This window comes from Struthio camelus, chromosome 2 (assembly GCF_040807025.1).
Source record: "Struthio camelus isolate bStrCam1 chromosome 2, bStrCam1.hap1, whole genome shotgun sequence".
Classification (NCBI taxonomy): domain Eukaryota; kingdom Metazoa; phylum Chordata; class Aves; order Struthioniformes; family Struthionidae; genus Struthio; species Struthio camelus.
In genome coordinates this window covers 83,160,261-83,183,316 of record NC_090943.1, presented here as the reverse complement: position 1 = coordinate 83,183,316, position 23,056 = coordinate 83,160,261, and the positions used below count along the sequence as shown (strand labels likewise).

At 43.3% G+C, this 23,056-nt stretch overlaps 1 protein-coding gene across 4 annotated transcripts in view; it reads right to left on the bottom strand.

The window, feature by feature from the left end:
- Positions 1-4,833: 4,833 nt before the first annotated feature.
- The window catches only part of OTULIN (OTU deubiquitinase with linear linkage specificity), a 45,065-nt gene continuing 26,842 nt past the window's right edge, over positions 4,834-23,056 (bottom strand). For all 4 annotated transcript variants that reach the window (XM_068931434.1, XM_068931435.1, XM_068931436.1 and 1 more), the window contains 6 exons: positions 13,846-13,922; positions 12,921-13,015; positions 11,533-11,676; positions 9,206-9,331; positions 7,895-8,164; positions 4,834-6,491 (listed from right to left, as the gene is read on the bottom strand). In XM_068931434.1, coding sequence (XP_068787535.1) covers positions 6,297-6,491; positions 7,895-8,164; positions 9,206-9,331; positions 11,533-11,676; positions 12,921-13,015; positions 13,846-13,922 — 907 coding nt within the window. In that variant the 3' untranslated portion in view covers positions 4,834-6,296. The remainder of the gene's footprint in view (positions 6,492-7,894; positions 8,165-9,205; positions 9,332-11,532; positions 11,677-12,920; positions 13,016-13,845; positions 13,923-23,056) is intronic.

Here is a 23,056-nt window from a genome sequence, read left to right as displayed (position 1 = left end):
GGCAGAAAAGCTTGTGAAATGAACATGCCACAGAAGAGGCTAGACGTAGGCTCTCACTCAAGTGGTTACTTTCAACTCTGCAGAGCCACTCTTAAAAAAAGAGATATCATCTGCTGTAAAACAAAAGGTCAAGATGTTATGCAATACTTCAAAAAAAAAAAAAAAAAAGGCAAACCCCTTCAAAAAAAAGAGGTATTTAGAAAGAGTTTCAGTAAAACAGTGTCAGTTCTCCCAAGGCCCATAATGCTGCAGACTGTACATCCTCTTTGTTGTATATAATTTATGATTTCTTTTAATCTTTCACACTAAAAAAAAAACTTATGATGCAAAAAGTACCACTGAGAAACATGAAAGAGCAGCAGCACTCCAGTGAGTGCTCCACCTCTAAAAATATAACTTGTTATGGTTATAAACTGCTTAAGATTTATGGATATATTTGATGCATTCCTTTCAGCTGGAAATAATTTTTCTCATCTCAGCAACTCAGGAACAACAACACAGGTAGCAATAGAAGGTTATTCCTGCGTTTCTTCTATTTTTTAAACACATTTAAATCTTTATAAAACATCTGTGGCTAGAATCATTTTTGCAGACTACAATAAAGAAAGTAAAAATAAAAAGCACTCTGTGTACATCCACAACTGTGACAATTCACAAATTTATACCTTTTAAAAGATATTTAATTTGCTCTTGGACAATCTGAGAATCCAACTTCACTTGTTCTTAACATACATTATGCTTGATATAATATAGCCTTGTATTTATGTTAAGACAGTAAACTAGCATAGAAATAGCATTCAGGATTTCCACAGAACATCTCAACTATGTTTCTAAGTCTTAGAGAACTTATTTCCACCATAACTGGCTATGAAGAATCAAACAGGTCAATATATCAACTGAAGATCTGGATGACTATGAAGACCAATAGATACTTTAGAAGCAAACAAATGAATGCTAGACAAAAAACTACCAACCCCTACTAGCAATTTTAATTCAAGATATATGCAGATAGACTACTGAACGTTCAATAAGATAAAGAACTGCGGATAATTTCCCTACTTGAAAATAAAAAAAAAAAAAATAAGGAAATCAAAATTCTCGGGTCTCTTACTGCTTCATTTCACAGAAATCCACACATCTGTAAAACCTCTAACACCTACATATCTGCCATGAACTTTAACAAATATATAATTTCACATGAGTTTCTAAAGGTAACCTAATGCTTCTCAACTACTATCTTTCATGATCATTAGATCAGACAGAAAAGTTTCTTGGTCTTGGTCTATTTCTTGCTCTATGATTTGTATTTACATATTGTAAATACATACGGCTCCAAGATGAGCACAAACACGAAGTGAAAAGCCAGCAGATGCCTTTGCTGTGTCTTAGAAAGGAAGGTCCCCTCCACGTACCACGAGCTGGGAAAGAGTAATCTCACCAACTCAAGGAACAGTGAGGCTACAATGCCTCCCTGGGTTTTTCCTCATTTCTTTCGCGTGCCTGCAGTGACACCTGCTGGTATGCACCAACCCCTCATCTTCAGTGAGTCCGAGCTTCCGTCTTGGTGAAAATTAATTCCAAGTCTTTGCAAAACCATATAAGTGTTAAGAATTGGTACTAGGTGTAAACTGCAGACTAGAAAGTGCACATTCAGTGAATATTCTGTGAACCACACAAGAAGCTGAGAGAGATGATACTCATTTCATGATTACAGCAGTTGATTTCTTTCTTAATATATGAGATGGGTGGGAGTGCATCAGATCTAACAATGACAGTGTCTAAATTCTGTCCAGTCCCAGTAAGCTGTGAACACTTGCAAAACTACCTAATTCTGAGAAGGTAAGAGGAAAAAAAAAAAAAACACACACCTACCTACAGCGTTCAGCCTATATAATAGCATAATTCGCATAAAATGAGGCATCATTTATTTCATTGAGCTTTGGGCAAACAGGTTGGGAAATTATCAGACTAAAAAAAGTTTTGACACTGAAGAGCATGCACATAGGCTACATACTACAGGCCCTGCAGCAATGCTCTGCTGCAGCAACCTGAAGGAAATATATCACATAAAAGACCTGGTGAGAAGGTATGTAAAAAAACAGCTCCAAAAAGGGTGTTAGGGAAACAATCCTCTGGAAGAGATCTGGCAATCCTGTTCAATAGTCTGTTTTTCCACTATATGGCACAATATTCACTCAAAAACCCAGAAAAAACACACTCCAGTTTTTAGTCAGCACTGCCTAGTTCTTCATTGGCTCCACATACCACATGGGTTTTTTGCCATCCCTGAACAGAAGCCTGAATAGAAGCCATGAATAGAAACAGCAGTAACTCATCAGCACCTACGCAGAAATGAGTGCTTCTGGGAAAGGGACTAGAAAGTTACATTCTAGTAAGAGGTCTCTAACATGCTAAACCTTCCCTACTTTACTTTTAGCTGTATGGAACTAATAATTTTTCTTTTTCATTGCTCAGATCATGGTTCTCCTCCCCAACAAATTTATGAATGGAAATATTCTTGGAATCTATCTGGCCCAGAGTCAATGTCACAGAACAGTTATTGATTTAGTGGCCAGCTTCCAGAACGTGCTTACCATAGTCGTCTTTACCCTTACCAAAAAAGGGAGCATTCACAAAATACATTTGGTCATGTTAAAATGTTTTCAGTCCTCTCCTGCCAACTAGAACGCTCAGAGAACAAAGACCAGTTGTGTCCAGAAGACACCAAGATGCAGAGTCCACGTTACAGGTGCTATTAAGTATTAGGGAAGTTAGATAACGAAGAGAGCTCTGCACTTGACACATAAATCAAGTAGCCCTCCTCTCACCCCTTCCCTTCTTAATACCTAAAAAAGGAAATTTGACCATGTCTGCCATTCTGGTGAAAGGTAGGTTCCCACCTCAATCTCCCCCTCCCTCACTGGTACCTGGTGATAGAGCTGTTGCTGTCACACAAAAATACACTTGGCCAAGATTTGGTCAAGCTTAGACTCACCTATTTGAAGGAAGGTGCAGACCTGAGTCAACCACAGCTGCATCTTGCCAGACAGCCAGCATGAGCTTCTTTAAGACATCACCAGTCTGGTGCCAGCATTGTCTTTGGAGAGCTGTATCAAGCCTCAGCTTTGCCACATTGTCTGCTGCAGCTCCATTTTAGTACCTCTCTCTACCCACAGTCAACTGTGAACACAGAAAATAATGTAATTTTGTTCCCCTTTCCCCACCCACTCCTTCCCAGTCCAGTCAAGCCTTGTGACTATCTGGATCTCTGTTTTCCTCCACATGAAGAAGTTACACTGTGCACTTCCACAAAGAGAAAGGCAGCTGGAGGATACCCATCAACGGAGTCCAAAACGTCTCTCTTATTAGGAGACCAAAGGAAATTGTGGTGGACCAAATTGCTTCTCTTTAAACAGTTAGGAAGTTCCATCTTCAAATGCCCAACTTCTATCTCATCAGTGCATAAGACAACAAAAAAGCCTACTCAAAAATGGCGAGAAGCTTATTACATAAGCTAGCAAACTTGTATCTGGCCTCTGCAGAAAGGCAAAATTTTAACTGTGCAAAATGCAATAGCGTTTGCAGAGAAATAAATACTTAAACACTTTTCAAAAGACAATTAGAAGGCACAAGTCAAATCACTGTGGTAGAAAGCAGAATGCTTCTATTTAACATGGGAAATTATGCTGAAATAGTTCTGAAGAACACAAAGAATGTATGCCTCCTTCCCTAAAAAGCATACAGTGTAAGAGCTAGATGTAAACAGAGGTCAAAGTGTAAACAGAAAAACAGACCTAAAGCAGATGCAGTATTTTTTGCACAAAAAGGATACCAACTGCAGTGTCACAGTGAGCTTTGTTATCTCTGTGAACCACCAGGAGCTCAGATATTATTGTATTTGAAAACTGGAAGGTACCTAACAAAGTATGCCAGATGCCAGGAAAATCATGTTTCACTTTGTGCTTTGATCTTGAAGTACAGCAGCTGTTACAAATCTGTAATTTATTCACATATAGAGTCAGGGACACTGGGTGGACTGGGTGTGAATAGATCTGACTCCTGTTTTTCTCCCTTTTCCATCCCTTGCTTTCACTTCTTCATTTTATTGACTCTTCAAGTCTAGTCAGTAGAATACATAAAAGAAAGTTGAAAAGCAGTATTCTTCCATTAAATAACTTTAGATGGAAAAGAACCAATAGCTGTTGATTTTACACTCATTTTTAAGTTAAATAACTAAGTAGTTTAAAAAGAAAACAAGCAAACAAAAATATACACACACACACCATGGCACAGATGTCTTATTTCTCTCCCAAATACAAATGGAGAATGGAAAGCAAGATATGCTTTTCTGCAGTTTCAGGTACCCAGTTTATGCAGAAGCAGTAAGCAACTTCAAAGTGTACATATACCTTGTGCTCAGACCCTGCCATTCTCAGTTCAATGTTCATACCAATTCTGTGAGTCACTTACATGCATAATGGTTGCAAGCCTAAGCCTTAAAAATCCTTCAGTATCACAGTGCTCTAAACATGAGATGTCTTTTTAGCACTTTTTGCTTAAATTAATTTTAATCTCAAGAATATGACTTAACAAGAAAACTCTCCTATCAGAATTTAGTGAGTTGCAAAAGTTACTGTTTCTTCTTCACTGCTACTTTGATAACAGTAATTCAGGGAATTTCTTCACTATCCACATACAAGCAGCAAGCTGATAATTACATTTCTTTTAAACACATATTATTATGCTCTGCAGCTTTCAAGGAATAACTCACTTTAACAAGTATTTCAAAGTTAAAAATTCAAAAAACAAACAGAATAAAACAAGGAAACAAAATACTTTAAGATTAGCTGGTTTATTTTTCTTTCCCTGTGGCTCCCAGAACCTTTTCAATATAATAGACCAGACTAGTCCTTTTAAAAGCTGAAAATAACATGATAAATACCACACTTAAGAGTACATGATAGGTCTCATTAAGACGTGGCTAAAACACATTTTACAATGTAGTGAATACACATTCTTATTGTGCAATGGTCTTTCATAATAAGAAATTTAATAAACAAGTTCACTTTAAGCAGAACAAAACAGGGGAATTTGAAATTTTGCATGCCACTTCCTCCAAGATATTTGAATGAAAAGTAGCTTTTATAGCCTCATCCCTTTTGTGTAAGGCAGCCTTCTAAAGGGAGTCGGTGTTCTGTGTCTGGCTGGCACTTCATTTAAGCCAACTCTCACTCTCTTCTTCTGAGAGTCATCTGTAGAGTACATTTCTCCTTTAAGTTACGAGTAAATTTTTTCTAAGCTATGCCAGCACTGACAGCAATCTGACATATTCTATACTCCTTCAATTTAAAGCATATTTAGTATTTCTAAGCAGAAACATAGAACCTACCACAGGAAAAGTGTCACATAAGGAAAGAACAAATCACACCATGAATTTATTTCCACCTACTGCAATGCCTGGATAGACTCAAGCCTTTACGTTCTCCACAGTGGTATCTGCAAGGATTGACATAACAGTAATAACAAGCATGGAAGTAAGTGGTATGTGTTTATTTCAGACCAGCTATCATAACAAAGAGAATTCTGGGTAGGTTTCAAATCTGTGACCTATTACAAAAGAATTTTTACACTCCCCTATTACCAAGCCCCTCTAGCCACGGCCCTCTTAAGAGGCTGAAAGGAGGGAGAGCTCTTCATTTTCAGTTTAACACATGCCTACCTACTAAATAAAAGATATTCATGTCTGAACAGCCCTCAGAGCATTACGAAACTTCTAACAAATATTTCTCTTGGAACTTAATGTCTGCCATGGTTTTATACTACAAGTGCAGAAGAATTATATCACTTCCTAAGGCCCAGTCACATAAACTGCTTCTAAACACCACTATAAGGATCAGTCAGGAAAATGTTAACTTACTTTTCCAGAAATTTCAGTTCTTCATTATCTCATTAGTTCCAAGGGCAGAAAGTTACCTCATCTCTTGCTACAGAACATGACCTATCTTCTTTTAAGAAGAGAACCTGTAATTTCTGCATTCCTACTAAGAGAAATCCCCTCAGAAACAGAAACCATAAGTCTCCATGAAAAAAAAAATTCTACAGGCAACTAAAAACCACGCTTGAAAAATTCCTACTCAGTTATTCTTAAAGATTTGTTTGGTATTTTAGTTCAGACGTAAGCTTCTGAAACGTGAACTTCAAGCTGCTGGAGACTTAATAATGCATCACCATCCTATTTCAAAATAGCAGTGGAAGCCTCAATAAACAGCACAGATCTCTCAGCCAAAATCATTTGTTTACAACATAGTCTCTTGGCACATTCCGACTGGAATATTATAATGTCTGTCATCTTCAGTTATGAGAGTCACCACAGGCCAGTCCTCCTTTGGGTCATTGGGATAAAGTGTGATGAATTCATCAGTATTGTATTTATACAATCGATAAACTTGAATGGTGTACTGCAAGGCATAAGCCAGGAGAAACATTTCCACCTACATCAGAAAAAAGCAGAAATAAGATGTGCAAAATTAAGAGAAGTGACTCATATAAGTTATTTTAGTTTAACCATACCTTTTAACACTATGCAATTTTTTTTAAAGAAAAAACAACACCTGAAGAAAAATAAGCTAGAATGCATATATATGAGCATCTCTAGTTCAGTATCTCGGTCATTCTAGCAATTCTTCACTTGCTGTATAAATACCTCTTCTAAGATACCATGCCTTTAACACAGAGCTCTTTAGACACAATAGTAGAGATATTACTCCTAAATCAACAGCTATTTTGTCCTGAAAAAAATCCACCTCCCTACTGCCACAAAAAGGTAGGAAAGACATTCACTCATATCAGTATTTATCTCCATTAAGTCACCAAATCAGACAACAACAGGTTTCAGGCCATGAGCCATTAGCAGGCCCTCTGGACTCTCCAGTCCACATGAATAGCAGACTGGAAGCCCTTAGTAAGCCTTATATCAACAGAGAGAATTCAGAATAAGAGGATGGGAAAATCTTGTATCTTGCCTGTTATGATGACAGGCGTGTTCTGTTCTAAATAATTCACAACAAAGAATATCACTGAAATAAACAGACCTGGCCAGTAGATACCCTATAAAACAATACTTATGGACAAAACTGGACTGCAGAAAAGTCACCATTGACAAGCAATACTCCAGCTCTACATTAGCCAATCACTTGAAAAGGTAAGAGTAGCAGCAACCTCTCCCATCAACACTAGGAGTTACTAGAAATTTAGGCAATAAACATGAACAAAGTAATGCTTCCATGTTTCTAGGTTCTTTAATATATTAAAGTATGGAATTTAGATGCACTGAATGGTGCAATACCCTACTGGTAATGTCTTAATTGGGATTTTTTTAATGATAGTTCTAGAATCTTTCAGACTATTCACCTCCTTAAACACTAAGGTGGTTTTTTTTTTTTTTCAGTTGGTTGGTTGGTTTTTGGTGGCATGCACATCATTTTCGCAAAGTTTCAGGCAATAAATGTCATTAGTTTATCAGAATACACAAAGTGTGTGTACAGGATCTTGTCCTTCATAATTGAACAGTGTTATGTTTTATCATGATATTTTCAAATAGTTAAATTAACATTTAAGAGACTAATAGAATTGTTACTACTAATGAAATAGAATACAATACTTCCCAGGAATGGTGTTACCCAAGTGCCATCTACCACACAAAATCAATGTTTACATTGATCAGTCTACAGACTGTTATTAACTCCTAGTTCTATTACAGCTTCCCAACCAAAGATGAGACTACATCATTACATTTGATCAGATTAACAAAGGCTGAATCGCTTCTATCAACATTTCAGATAGAAAACCTCAAAAACAGAAGAGCACCACTGTAATAACAACAAACTCTCCTTACTTGTTCAAGGCCTCCACTGTGACCAATTTGATTCAAGTGATTACGCATTAACTGGCAAGGGTTGCTAGATGTATCCCGTGCAAATAGTAACCATGAGAAGACAGGAACTCTCCTTCCATTTTTATCATCATTGTATAACTCAATGGCTGTGTTGAGCATCAAAAATTTCAGAGCTTCATACAGACTGTACTCTTCCTCTTCATTTTTAAACAACTCATCACAAGCTTCTTGTTTCTCATTAGGAGCCTTGATTTCACTGATACTCTTCCACTGTAAGAATAACACACGCTCAACATGAACCAACAGTCATCACCATCCAGGAGCTGCAAAAAGCCACTTGTGAATTGTGTATTTTCAGAATAGGCACTTGGAATTTAGCTTAAAAATGTCCACTGTAAAAGCGTTCTGCAATACTTCCACAGCTGTTGCTCTGCCAAAGTCAAGTTAGCTCAGTCTAATTTTACTCAAGTTCGCACAGCAGCTAATCGTTAACCAAAGCAAAAAAAGGAGGGGAATACTGGAAATTTGCTACAAGGTGGCAAGACAAATGCTGCCATAGGAGAAAGGTAATAGCTTTCTCATTTATTGCATCATAAATCTTGTAGCCTTTATATTCTTTATATTTCAGTTACTCAGAATATTTATTTCATCCCATTCTCAGAAACTGCTTGAAATGCAAACAGCCCTTAAAATATTCGTAAAAGTTAAAATGAGAGAGAGAGAGAGAGAGAGAGAGATAATATGCAATATACAATAAGACATAAACAACTGAAGAGTTTATATATAGGCTCAACAGTTTAAAGGAAAAAAAAGGGAGGAAGGAGAATTTTAATCAATACACTACAAGCACTGAAAGGGTATGACTTTTTCTGTTACGTTAACCTAAAATAAATACTTATGAACATGGAACAAATTATTCCTTTGAAATAACTTGAGCATTATTCTGTAATTTTCTTCTTTCTGCGTACTGTTTAAGGCAGCAACAGCACTTAATCAAAGGATTATAAATCATTCTGTAAAATTAACACAGGACATAACAGAGGGAAAATATTACTATGTTACATAAATTTCTTCATCAAGACCTGTCCAACCGTAATAGCTTTCCATAGATATGTTTATGTATTAATTCCAGCATCAGCTAAAGCAAGCAGCAGAAGACCAGAAAGCTCGTAAGAGATCTGAACAGATACTCTTTCCTTGATTTTTTTTTTTTGTCTCATACATACAGCATCCTCATGCAAAATTTGCCACATCAAAAGCCTTCAGTATTTCTTATTTGCAAGTGACTAAGAATAAACAAACTCTTCCAACCTTTTTCCTTAATAGCATTAAATATTCTTTAATTTCATCACTTATTCCTCCCATCTTCCTGCCCAGTTTCTGTTTTAGATGCCAATGCTTGATCCAGTCGTATTTGCTCAACAACTTTTCAGGAAGCTGCAAGGTAACAAAAGAGAAGGCAGTCAAAAAATCTTGAAAAGAAAAGCCACCACCTTAAATATTTTTATTGAACCAATACATTTCTACATTTTACATCTTAAAATGATCCCTCAGTACGTCCTTCTCAGCAGATGCCATACTAACATAAGTATAACTGAACACAACTGGCTCTTTACAATATCTGTTGAGCAACAGTCAGAATACTGGTCTGTTACTACTGCATAATCTGAACAGAAATTCAATACAAAAGCATTGGAAACACCAATAACCCTAAGCTATTCAAAGCTTTCCTTTAATTCCAGCAGCAGATAGATGATGGTGACTGTGTGTGAAGATGTCCACATCATTCACACATCTTCTGTTGGTGTGAACCAACAGAAGAGAAGATTAAAGATATGAAGGTATCTGACAGATAATCCAGAAAACGTGATGGGGTTCAAACTACTTTAGTCCAAGAACACAAACTGTTTTCCTCTTTTCAGGAAGCATAGTTAAAACACAATGGAACAAGTTTTCTTATAAAGAAGAAAATACTCTGACGATTAGTTGATGTACCAGAACATACTTTACCCTCAGAACTACCTTTTTTACTGCTCACGTGCTATGCCTGCTCACTTAAGAGCTCCTACACTTCTCATGAAGGACATCCTAGCAGTTGCATGCCCAGTTATTTAACCTCATTTATTAAACCCTTTTACTGCTGTAACTGGAACAGCAAATTATGCCTTATATGAGATTAACTACTTGACCGAAGTGGCACACAGAGCATCAGCCAATTTCCCTACCCCACCCCCAAGCTTGGTATGCTAATTTAACATACGGAACTAAATAATCAAAAACTATATGCCAACAACCCTTACATCTAGAGAAATTCAACAGGCATGTAATCAACATTAATTTTGAAAAAGCCTTCAGCTGTATCACTAGTCACCACCACATGTATTTCTCTTACATGCCCTTTGCTGCTCTCTTCAAAGCGCTGACTTAACCTTTTCAATTAGTGCCATTCTGTTGAATAAGTTGTAAACCTTTCTTAAAAAGGTTAGATTATTGCATGTCAAGTTTTTTCCTATAAACTAATAGAAAAAGAGAAGATGAGCATCCATTAAAACTGCAAATTATCACACCCTTTCAAGAGTCTGCAGGTTTTCTGAAGCAGCACTGAGAAACTGTCACACATCGACAGAGCATGGAGGGTTATCAGCTGCGAGAACATTTTTATAAAAAGGAAAACTTTCCTAGTATATTGCTACTGTGAGAAACATTTCTATGAAATACTTGTATCAGTAATTACAAAAACAACATGTCAGTGAAGTTTACTTAACAGTGATTGTGATCGTAACTGAGAAATTTTAAGAAGGACCTAAGGTTATGAAAAGGCAGTAAGAACATTACGATTCCCTAAGGACTGCTAGCCTACAACATAAGAGACTGTCAACAGCAATTCATCATTTATGTTCCCAGTAACCTCCTGAATGATGAAAACTCATTCTTTTGAACTGGGCCGCTTGGGTGTGGGCAACTTCTTACACACTTCTCCCAGGTTCAATGATAATACTGGTATCATGAATGGACTTCGTTGCGGCAACACAAGTTCTGCAATATTTTTCTTCTCCTTTTAGTAAACCTTAGCTGTCCATTAATGCTCCATAAGGACTGTTCACGTGAAGCAGGAGTTACTCTTGCAGTTATTTTAAGTAACATACAGGACACAAGCAACGCACACATTCTTAAAAGCCTGCATCATCCAATTTGTTAATCCACTCTTTAGAGAGACCATATATGGCACAACAAAATATAAACAATAATTTTAAAAAGTTGTTTTTTCTAAATGTACTTATGAGAATACCTTCTCTATATTTTCAGTTACTACCAGGTGTCTTCTGTGAAACTTCTTACTGTCATATTACATGCAGGAAGACAACTCCAAGAGGGCAATATGACGACAGAGAAGTTAATTATAGTCAGAAACTCGACTGGGAACTCAGGTGAATCTGACTCCATTCCAAGTTGAAAGAACCACTGTAAATCTTCAATAGGTAGGCAGCATCCTTAAAACTGGAATGCTTCTACTTTTTAACTTTAAGTGATATTGAGAAGTGAGCATACGGCATAAGTTGTTTATGATCTCATTTCTCTGTTAAATAGGTTAGAACCAATATTTCTCTACTGTCAGGAGTTCCAAGATTGACACGTACCATGGTAAAGTCCTCGCTCTGTAGCCAGCTTGGTAATTGAGTAGCTTGGCTTAGTGCCTGGAACAGAGTTGCTCTGAGAGCACAGTAATTATCACCTCGTACTCTCCTTATAGATGCAAATTTCTGAGAAACTGCTTCATATCCCTAAGAAAACAGAAAATCCAAATAATACTGAAGTATTAATAAACATTTATGATACCAGTGCATGACATTAAGAAGAGATACTGGGAAACAGATCAAAATTCGAACCCAAGCGATAGGGCTATTTAGAAAAAGAATTTGACCTGCTAACCCTTTGGAAGTTCAAATGCTTTTATCTCACAAGTTATGCTTAGAAAAAAAAAAAAACCTACCACTATCCAGCTGAGTAACAAACAAGAAACCATTGAAATAAAAGCTGATAACTGGTCATGGTATTTGTTGACTACAGAACAGAAATGTCATAGAAATCTGCATAGCTAACCCACTTAGGTTTCAAAAAATGTAAGCAAGCATATGAGCATAAGAATTTAAAGCCAAAAATACATCACGCTTATAAGAAGTTTCAGCAATAGTTTAGCCATTTGTTTTTCTCTCAGGGAAGAGTCTGCGTTTACACTGCAATATCTTGACACACGCCTCAGCATATTTGTCTCCTCCCTGCTGTTCTCGTATGCGCCTATACAGAAAAAACAGTGTTGAAATATAACTTCTGAAGCTCAGTGCATCTCTGCAGCTGACGGAAGAAGATCCAAAGCTCTACACTTGTATTCCCCTGACTAACCTCTTGAAGGTGACACATGGATCATTTTAACTATGAGAAATAGTTCAGGTTTACTCATGCGTGTTGTTAAATTTTGAAATTACTTTGGAAAAAAAAAAGAAAAAGAAAAAACCCACAAGCTTCTGCTTTTTCTATTCTACCTTTCTAGCTCAAGAATAATGTAAGAAAACTCAAAAATTTACAGAAAATAAAAGTTTCAGGAAAAATTTTTAAAACCTGAACTTTTTCTTTAAAGCTTCTAATCATGAAATTCACCAGCTTCAGCCATTTTCCTTCTGCAAAACAAAGTTAGTTATCTGCTCTGCTACTTGAACAGCCAAGAAATTTACCATTTTTATGGCAATAAACCAAGCATAAAACTTTGTAATTGAAAATAGTAATGGGGAATTGTATTAATCAAAACCCCACACTCCCAACAAGTAGTCTTACCAAGAACACATTTTGAACTACTATGAACAAAACAATCTTCCAGTTGCTAACCACTTCAAAGACCATACACTGGAAAACATTAGTATTTTCTTGTTTAAAGATTTTTCCCATAGGAAATCACCTACTAAACTCATAAGTGAAAACAATAACAAAGAATAAGAACAAAATTTAAAAAAAAAACATGCAGAACTTGTACCTTTTTCATCCTTTTTGCTACTGGCGTATTTCCTCTCCATTCTTTTATGCAATATTCCATGACATCCATTTCGGGTGCAATGCTCAGTTTATGCTCTGTCAATATAGAATAAGTAACACTACAGAGAACTGTGAAACCGAGCAAAATAGAAAAGCACCACAACATTTCTAAATACAACTAACGATTTAAAATAAAATTGGTGCCAACTGAAGAGAGACCGACATAGCACAACCTACAACTACTAAATAACTGTTAGCTTTTTTTTTTTTTCTTCCTCTGATACTATCTCCTTGCTCAGAAAACCACAAGTAAACAATGATGATGCAGTCTCACAACAGGGTGAACACTCTCTACCCATCCTGCCCTAAAGATATTAGCCAAGAAAAAAAATGGAAATTAGTGAGGTACTCTTCATTTTCTTAGCAATTAGAAAGAGACATTTTCATTTAATGTTTTTCCCTCCTTCAGGAGCCAGAGTATATAGAAGAGAGATAATAAGATCTTTGTAAGTCAGAAACAATGGGAGAAAGCAAGGAATACAGTTTTCTCTTGGAATCCAAAACAGACGGTACTAAAGTTATCATGGCTTCTCAACTCTAGATGTTTCTGTAATGACTATAAATTGGTAATTCTCAAGCACAACACTCATAAGATAGGCAGTATTACTACTCTACAAAGGATTCAAGAACTCTCAAAAAAAACTATAGGAAGGAACACAAGAAAAAGTATATTAATAGCAACTAGTTTTACATAAACTTGATTTTTTGTGAATTAAACTGTACAGGATACTCAGTCATGATAAGTAACTTCTACTGCACACACACACACCTGTGCACAAAAAAAACTTGGAAATGACGGTTTCAAATCATCCCAAATTAGTGATACAATTGTAATATACTTGAAATACCAAATAAAGGTCAAATACCTGAAGAGCCCGTCTCACAAACAAGTAATATTTTCTCTCTCTCTATTTCTTCTGCATCACGATACATGTCCTCCTCACTGCAATAAAATTCACATATACTTCATGTAACACCGTAAGTCTTGTAGTCATTGGCCTTTTCCCCTGTTCACTGCTAAACACAAGTAATTAAGTCTTTCTGCAACTCTGATTTGAACTTCACTTGACCTCCACCTTGTAATTTTTCATAAACTCAACCCCCCCCGCCATAAGTTCACATATAAGAGTTATAAAAAACTTCACAATTCTTGCCCCTCTTACCTATGACATGTATGTCAGCAATGAACCACTACCCACATTTCTGCTCTGCTGCTTATAAGGAGACTACAGACTGCTAACAACCCTTTATATTTGTAAGTTTTACAGGACAGATTAGCAAGAGATAAAAGCCAAAATGTCTTATTATGTTTACTATATGCAAATACTGCAATCCAAGCACGAAACTAAAGTTAAGTACTCACAATAGCTTTGCATCAATGTTCTATGGGGGTTGAGTAACCTCCCAAGTAACCAGCAGCACATGTGACAAAACACCAGGATGAGAAGCCAACAGCTATCTACCACTGGTTTTAATGTTACAGAAATGCCTTTTCTTTCAACATAAGCGTAATCCAAACTGCAGCCTGGAGGTTAATTCAAATCCGTAATCCAAACTGCAGCCTGGAGGTTAATTCAAATCCGGCCAAATGTTCCTGCCTGGAATAATACAGGCTTTTTGGTCAAGGTGTGCTGTCTTAAAGGGTCAAATGTCTCCATCTGAAGCTATTAGCAGCCATTCTGCACTCCTGTTATGAGCACAAGGGATGAAAAGATGGCCTAGAAGCACACAGTTTGTGTGGACTAGCATTACCAAGAAAAGATCTCATAGCTAGGGTATGAACACGGTCAAGAAGAGAGGCCCATACACTGTTCAAAAAACACAGTACGTTGCTGTCCTTCAACTTTGATTCTGACTGCTATTTGTCATATAATTATATCTAGCAAGCAAAGTTTAAACATAGTTTCACAGATAAAGCACTTCAGAAAGACATCATCCAGCATTTTACTAAAACATTTAGTCTTATCTTTAAGAGGAGAGAGTTAGGTTGTATTTTGAAGAAAGTCGATACACAAGAAGAAATGTGTAAGACTATTCATTGTCCACTACTAATGGTAATTACTAGTCTATTAAGTAACTCCCAGTATGCCTGTGAGTTCCCAAGGAGGAGTACAAGTAGCATCCCTGCTCAATTTTCCACTCCTAGGAGAGGATAAGCACTTCAGAAGACTGCAAGGATGGGATTAAACGTAAACATTCCCAGGAAGCTGTCACCTACAGTACAACCATATGAAATTCAAGTTTAATTTTTATTAAAGTTTCAAACTTTTGACTACTAGAAAATGGCCTGAGTTTCCTGGGTGCTCAAGTAGCTGCTTGAAATCCAATTCATTCACTTAGTTGCTACACTAAGTAATTATAAATGAAAATAGAAAACACTAAATATTCAGGACTGCTCTCCATAAAACAGTATAACCTGGAGTGAAAAAAAATCACAGAGATATTTATCCCTTGTGAACACTGGACCATCAGGCAGATCTTAATATTGATGCCTAATCTTATTTCTCAGCAGAGAGTAAGGTCTACTAAGATTGTGAAGAACTTCAAGAATATTTAATAACCTTGAAAATACTATGAGGAAAAAACAGTAATTTGGTACTCAACATCAATCACAATCTCTAGCTTAGCTTGCTTATAAAAGTAATAAGTATTTAAAATACAAAACAACCACCTCATCCTCTGAGCATGAGCAAACCTGCTTCTACAAGGGACCCCAACAAGGGGAAAAGTTACTTCAGGATACAACCTTGAATATGTTTAGGATATAATGCACAAAGAGAAAAAGTGCTCAGCTGTTTAAACTAACTGAGGTCATTTAAAGATATTCAGTGTGAAACAGTAAATAGAGTCATGTTCCTTTTGCACATATTACCCCACCTGCTTTTTGGGAGTTGACAAAATGGGCCTGATACACTTGCTTGAGTGATTAATATCCAGTGTAAACAAAGTACCACAGCAATTTAACTAAACTGTTTTGAAATCAAGCTAGGTAACAGGAGCAATCTATCCACACAGGAACTCTTACTTCATTTCAGAACAGAAAGTGTATCTTCATATTCTACTAGTCCACCAACAATTCAGCTAAGTAAATCTGTAGAACCAAGAACGCGGAAACTAAAACCTTTCTCATTAGCTTCCATCAAAATATTTGACAATACAGCAGAAATAAAGTAACAGTCTGAATCACAAAATGGTTCGCCCTTGCTGCCCTCACAACCACTTGCCCTTCCTCCCACGCCACACTGCTTTCCCTGCTGCCTGCGCCTCAGCTTTCCTCCTGCCGGCCCTGCCAGCCCAGGAAACATTGCTGTCACCCTCCCAGGCACTCCAGGCCCATCTCCACCTCCACAGCTCTCCTTCTGCTCCTGACGCTTGCTGAGCAGTTGCCTCATGAGGCGCCCAGGGGGCCCTTCTCCTGCTCCCCTTGGCCATGCTGGCCGTGACAACGACCTCTTCTTGCTCTCCCAGGAGGCCCGCTGTGCACAGGAAGCCACTGCCCTGCGCCCCTCTGCCCCTGGACACACTCTCCCGCAGCATCCCCACCACCACAGCCTTCAGCCACCTGGAAGCCGCTCTCCCCAGCCACGGCCGCCGCTGCGCCTCTGCGCGCGCTCCTGCTCCTCTGCCTGCCTGCCTGCCTCGCAGCCCTGCCCGGCCTCACAGCCCGCCCTCTGCACGCCTCGCCCCTGGTGATGCGCTCCGTGACCTCACAAGGCAGGCCCACGGCCACGGACCGCTCCTGGCCAATCACCTGCCTCTGCTGCACTGACATCACAGTCGGCACCCCTGCTGCGTCACCTTCACCCCGCCCACCAGCTCCCCGCTCTCCTCGCCTCCTCCTGCCTCGGCCCTGGGCTCTGCCTCTGGCGGCTTCAGCGCCGCCTCCTGGCGCCTTTGGGCCCAGCTGCCTCCGTGGCCGCCCCGCTCCTCCTGCCTCTCGCCCCCTCGCTCGGCAGCTCCCCAAAGAGGACTGGGAGCCTGCCTTTTGCCCTGCTCCCTCCTCGCGGGAGCCTCCACTCCACCACCTCAGAGCCCAGGCAGCCACTCTGCAGGCGAGCAGCTTCGCCCCCGGCCCTGTCGCTGGTGCCCAGGAGGATAAGCACCAGGGGGGCAACAGCCACAGGGCCACACGAGCCTCGGCACTCACTCTCTCCACGACACCCCCCATCTCAGCCCCTGGCAAGCAGCAAGCCCTTGGCAACAGCAAGCCTGCTCCGAGAACAGGGGGCTTCCTCGGAGGCTGCTGCCTGGCTCACGTGTTGCTGCCTCGGACGCTGCCAGCTTGCACTGCTGCTTGGGAGGAGTCGCTGCCAGGCGGGCATGCCTTGCCTTGCTCCTCATTCCACCACCTCACGCCCGTCGCGTTGGCCCCGGCTGACAGCCTCTCGCAGCCTTTTCCCAAGCTGGCTCTTCCTCCCAGCACAGCTACCTCTCCTGCCGCTTTCCCGTCACCCACAAACTTGGGGAGCGTGCCTTGGACCCTGGCACCCTCATCCTTCCTGAAGACACTGACCAGTACCGCATCCAGAAGCTGCCTGCAAGCACCTCCACGCCCGACGTCTGCCCGCTGTTGGACCTGCAACCAGGAACCAGCACCCCTGCAGCTCCGTAGCTGAGGTCGTTTGCCACCCTCCTCGGGGCCCCTTTGTCCCGGCCAGAGCCTCCCACCTCGGCAACACGGACCTTCTGGCAGAGCCTCTCAGAAGGCCTTGCAAAAAGCCAGGGAGATGACCTCCACGCCTCTCCCCACTCAGCTCCTCAGCAACTCCTTTCCTCCTACAAGGCAACCAGCGCCATCAAGCACCCTTCACCCCTGCTAAATCTCTCAGGCACCTCCTTGTCCTCCACCTTCCTCGAGGCAGCTTGCCGGAGCACCTCTTCCTCACTTTTCCCCACCACTGAAGGCACGCCGCAGTGACCCTGCTAGCTCCCGCCGCTTCCCTTTTGGTCCCCTTCGCCCAGGCCGGCAACAGTTGCCCGTTTCCACGCAGCACCACTTCCCCACGTCCCTCTGAGCTTCGCTTCCCAAGACGGCAGGCGGTGCGTTTGCAAGCGGGCCAGCCAACTCTCCCAGCACCCTCGCGTGCATCCTCTCACCTCACCTCCTGTGCACTTGCCTCCTTTGCACACACCGTCCCCAACTCAGCCCTCCTCTGCCACCACTGCTCCCCTCTTTCCTTGGTCGCTGCTCCTTGCTCTAGAGATTCGGGGCTGACCTGAGCCCTGAAGACCAAGTGCAAGAAGCCATAGACTTCCTCGGAGCCTTCTGTGTCATCTGCCACTAACCTGCCACCTCTTCCTTGTCCTTCCACTGCCCGCTAGCGTCCCTGTGGAAGCCGCTTCAGTCATTCACGGCCTCTCTTGCCACCCTGAGCTCCAGCAGAGCTTCTGCCTTCTGAAACGCACTTCTGTCCCCTTCTTCATCTCTCACATACTTCTCTTCGGCACTGCAGCTCTCTCCACACATCACTGTCCATCCCCGCTGCTTTCCTGTGCTGCCTCTGCGCCTATTGCTGAGGAGGCCAAAGGGCTGCCAAGATGCTGCGTGCAGAAAGCTCTCGCAGAAAACCTCCCAGGGCTCCTGAGCACTTTTGCCACAGGCTCACCATCTTCCAGGCTGCCTGTCCTCTCTGAGCCATGCCTTTGGCTGGCCTGCTCTCGAGCCCGAGGCCTCAGCTCACGCCCCTGCACCATCGCCGCTGCCATCCTACCACTTTCCTCCTCACCTCCCTGCTGCAGCAGAACCTGATGAGCTCCTCTCGCAGCAACTTCCCTTCCCCTGACAGCTCGCTGTGCTCCAGCAGGCCGCATGTCCAAAACCGGACGTCCCGGGATGCTCAGCCCAGCGAGGAGCACCAGGCCCTCGCTGCAGCCTCGCACCTCAGCAACCACATGCCCTCTCAGGAGCTCTGCTGGGCTCAGTGCTTCTGACGGATGAGGAACACTCCTTTCGGCTGCACCAACGGATGGCACCCTGCCTCAGGTCCCCACCTTAGCACCACCAGCTCCTTCTGGGGCTGAAGCTCGGTGTGCCGTTTCCTGCTGAGACACAGGGGCCTTCACCCACTCCTGCTGGCCACACCAAAGACCTCTTCTTGCTCTCCAAGGAGGCCCGCTGTGCACAGGAAGCCACTGCCCTGCGCCCCTCTGCCCCTGGACACACTCTCCCGCAGCATCCCCACCACCACAGCCTTCAGCCACCTGGAAGCCGCTCTCCCCAGCCACGGCCGCCGCTGCGCGCGCTCCTGCTCCTCTGCCTGCCTGCCTGCCTCGCAGCCCTGCCCGGCCTCACAGCCCGCCCTCTGCACGCCTCGCCCTTGGTGATGCGCTCCGTGACCTCACAAGGCAGGCCCACGGCCACGGACCGCTCCTGGCCAATCACCTGCCTCTGCTGGCACTGACATCACAGTCGGCACCCCTGCTGCGTCACCTTCACCCCGCCCACCAGCTCCCCGCTCTCCTCGCCTCCTCCTGCCTCGGCCCTGGGCTCTGCCTCTGGCGGCTTCAGCGCCGCCTCCTGGCGCCTTTGGGCCCAGCTGCCTCGATGGCCACCCTCCTGCTCCTGCCTGTTGCCCACTCGCTGTGTGGGGAGGCCTCTTGCTCCCTGGCCTCAGCAAAGGGCCTGAGGCTGTGATGGTGCTGTGGAGGCAAAACCTCTCCCTGCAGGTTGCAGGTCAGTGGAGGTCACCCTTTCTGCACCACTCACATCACATCTGAGCTGCCCCTTCACATACAGGGCGCCTCCCTCCTCTTCTTCCCTGCCCATCTTACCTTTCAAGCTTCTACCCAACCATCATAGCACTCCTGCCAAGCGAGCTGTCCCACCGCGTCTCAGTTACTTCAGCTCTGTCGCAGCTGTCTGACCACACATGGAGCTCTGGTTCTTCCTAATGGCTTCCCTGGCTATTCACGTTTCTGGGTATACACTAGAGGTGGGTGCCCCCTCTCCTGTTGTTATCAGTCCGAGTCCTTCCCTTGTTCCCATTGCCCTGCACCCTGTGCTTCTGAGCTCTCTGCACAACTACTTCACTTGACTGTGCAGCACAGTCTCCCTTCCCTGTATTTCCTGCTTGAAAGCTCTCCTCACCACAGGGGTCTCCGCACCAGGATGCTCTTGCCCCACATTGTCAGGGGAAGCCTGTCTCTCTCCAGCAGGCCTCGATTCCCCCAACCATTTGGCTTTTGGCTGCAGAAGCCAAAGCCCTGCCAGCAACACGAGCTGCCCAGCCCAGGGGTGGGCCTCAGGCCCCCTTTGCTCCTCCTGAACACTTTCCCTGCAGGCGCAGGATTCAAGGCGCAGGATTCAAGGCGCAGGATGAGCTGAACCAGCACCTCACCCTCAGAGCCATCACAGAATGGTTGAGGTTGGAAAGCACCTCTGGAAATCATCTAGTCCAACTCCCCTGCTCAAGCAAGCTCACCTAGAGCAGGCAGCCCAGGACCCTATCCAGATGGCTTTTGAATATCTCTAAGGACAGCAACTCCACAGCCTCTCTGGACAACCTGTTCCAGTGCTCAGTCATCTCGCAGGAAACAAGTTTTTCCTTATGTTCAGACAGAGTTTCCTGTGTTTCATTTTGTGCCCGCTGCCTCGCGTCCTGTCACTGGGCACCACTGGAAAGAGTCTGGACCCATCCTCTTGACACCTTCAGGTACTTATACACATGGAGAAGAGAAGGCTGAGGGGGATCTTATCAAAGTTGAACAGGTCCAGCTCTCACAGCTGTTCCTCATACAAGAGATGCTCCAGTTCCTTAATCACCTTAGTAGCCCTCTGCTGGGCTCACTCCAGAAGCTCCAGCTCTCTCTTGTACTGGGGAGCTCAGAATTGGACACAGCACTCCAGGTGTGGCCTCACCACAGCTGAGTAGAAGGGGAGGATCATCTCCCTCAACCTGCTGGCAACACTCTTCCTAACACAGCCCAGGAGACCATTGGCCTTCTCTGCCACAAAGGTACGCTGCTGGCTCATCGTCAACCCCTGCTGTACATTGCTAGCTACAGGCCTCCATCTAGGCTTTGTGCCACTGAGCACAACTTTCTGAGCTCTGCCATTCAGCCATTTCTCAGTCCACCTCGCTGAGTCCACTCATCCAGCCCACACTTCCTCAGCTTGCCTGTAAGGATGTTACGAAAACAATTTTGAAAGTCTTACTGAAGTCAAGGTAGACAACACCCACCACTCTCCCCTCATCTACCCAGCCAGTCATTCCATCAGAGAAGGAATCCTTGACATCCCTGGACAGATTCAACGCCAGATGGGCTTTGGCCTTCCTAAGTCCCCTTCCTGCATACTTGAACCTGAGAGGAATCTAGGGACCTTGTTATCTGTCCCTGCTTCCACCTTCTGTATGCTTCCTTATTCTGACTTTTGCAAGGAGCTCCTTGTTCATCCACGTGGTCTCCTGCGACCTTTGCTGGACTTCTTGCTCATTGGGATGGATACAATGAGCTTAGAGGGGGTGATCCTTGAATATCAGCAGGCTTTCTTGGACCCCTTTTCTTTCTAGGGCCCTATCCATGAAATTCCTCCAAACAGGTCCCTGAAGAAGCCAATGTTTGTTCTCCTGAAGTCCAGGGCTGTGATCCTGCTTTTTGCCCTGCTCTCTCCTCACAGGTTCCTGCACTCCACCATCTCATGGTCACCACAGCCAAGCTGGCCCCTAACCTTCCAGTCTCCAACCAGCCCTTCCTTGTTTTTAAGTAAGAGGTCCAGCAAAGCACCTCTCCTCATTGGCTCCTCTGTCACCTGTATCACAAAGCTGTCATCAACACTCCCCCAGGAGACTCCTGGACTGCTTATGCCTGCTATGTTGTCCCTCCAGCAGATATCAGGGTGGTTAAAGGTCCCCATGAGGACCAGGGTCTACAAATGTGAGGCTAGTTCCAGCTCATCTACTTCTTCCTGATCAGGTGGCCTGTAGCACACTCCCGCAACAGTGTCACCCATGCTACTCTGCCTCTTAATCCTTACCCATAAGCTCTCAGCCAGCCCACATCCACCCCTAGGCAGAGCTCCATGCATTCCAGCTGCTCTCTCACATAAAGGGCAACTCCCTCTTCTCAGACACCTGGCCTGTCCTTCCTAAAGGGCCTGCTGCCATCCACTGCAGCATTCCAGGCATGCAAGTTATCCCAACAGGTCACCAAAATCACAGCGAGTCCTGCAACTGCACACAGATCTCTAATTCTTCCAGTTTATTCCCCATGCACCCCTTTGTGTACAGGCACTTCAGAGAGGCATCGGAACATGCAGATTTCCCAGAAGGGGTGCAAGGTTTCCCCACAGTCTTGTCTTGTAGGCACTTACCTTGCCTGTATGCAAATACTTTAAGCACTCCCACTTAAGGCCTGCTTCGGTGATTAGTGGTCTCTGTAACTCTGCCCTTCCCCTGTCTTTCTTTGTTTAAAGCCCTCCTTGCTAGGATGGCCAGCCTGTTGGCAAAGATGCTTTTGCCCCACTTTGTGAGGTGAATCCCATCTCTTCCAAGCAGTTGTTGCTCTTCAAACAGGGTCCCATGATAATCGAAACCAAAACCTTGTTGTCAGCACCAGCTGCACAGCCAACTGTTGACTCACAGTATCTGTCCACTCCTCCTCCCTATCATTCGCCCTCACTGGCAGGATTGAGAAGAAAACCACCTGGGCCTCCATACCCCTGACCACCGTCCCCAGAGCTCTGTAGTCGCATTTGAGACTTTCCAAGCTGCCCCTGGCAGTATCACTCATGCAGAATGGCAACAGGGGGTAATAGTCAGAGGGGTGGGCATGCATTGGCAGTCTCTCCACAACATCCCATATCTGAGCCCCCAGCAAGCAGCAAACCTCTCTAGACAGGAGGTCAGGTCAGCCAACGGGTATCCCTGTCCCCTACAGCAGAGGGCCAGCCACTACTATCACACGCAGCTTCCTCCAGGTGTTCCTGCATGGTGCAGAGTCCCTCAGCCCAGATGCTTCACTCGAAAACATGCCCAGCTCCTCCTCAGCTTTGAGGGCAGTGAACCTGTTCAGTAGCCACAAGCCTGCAAGAGGAGCAGGAGCCTTCCTCCCGGTACGAGGAGTCACCAGCTTCCAGCC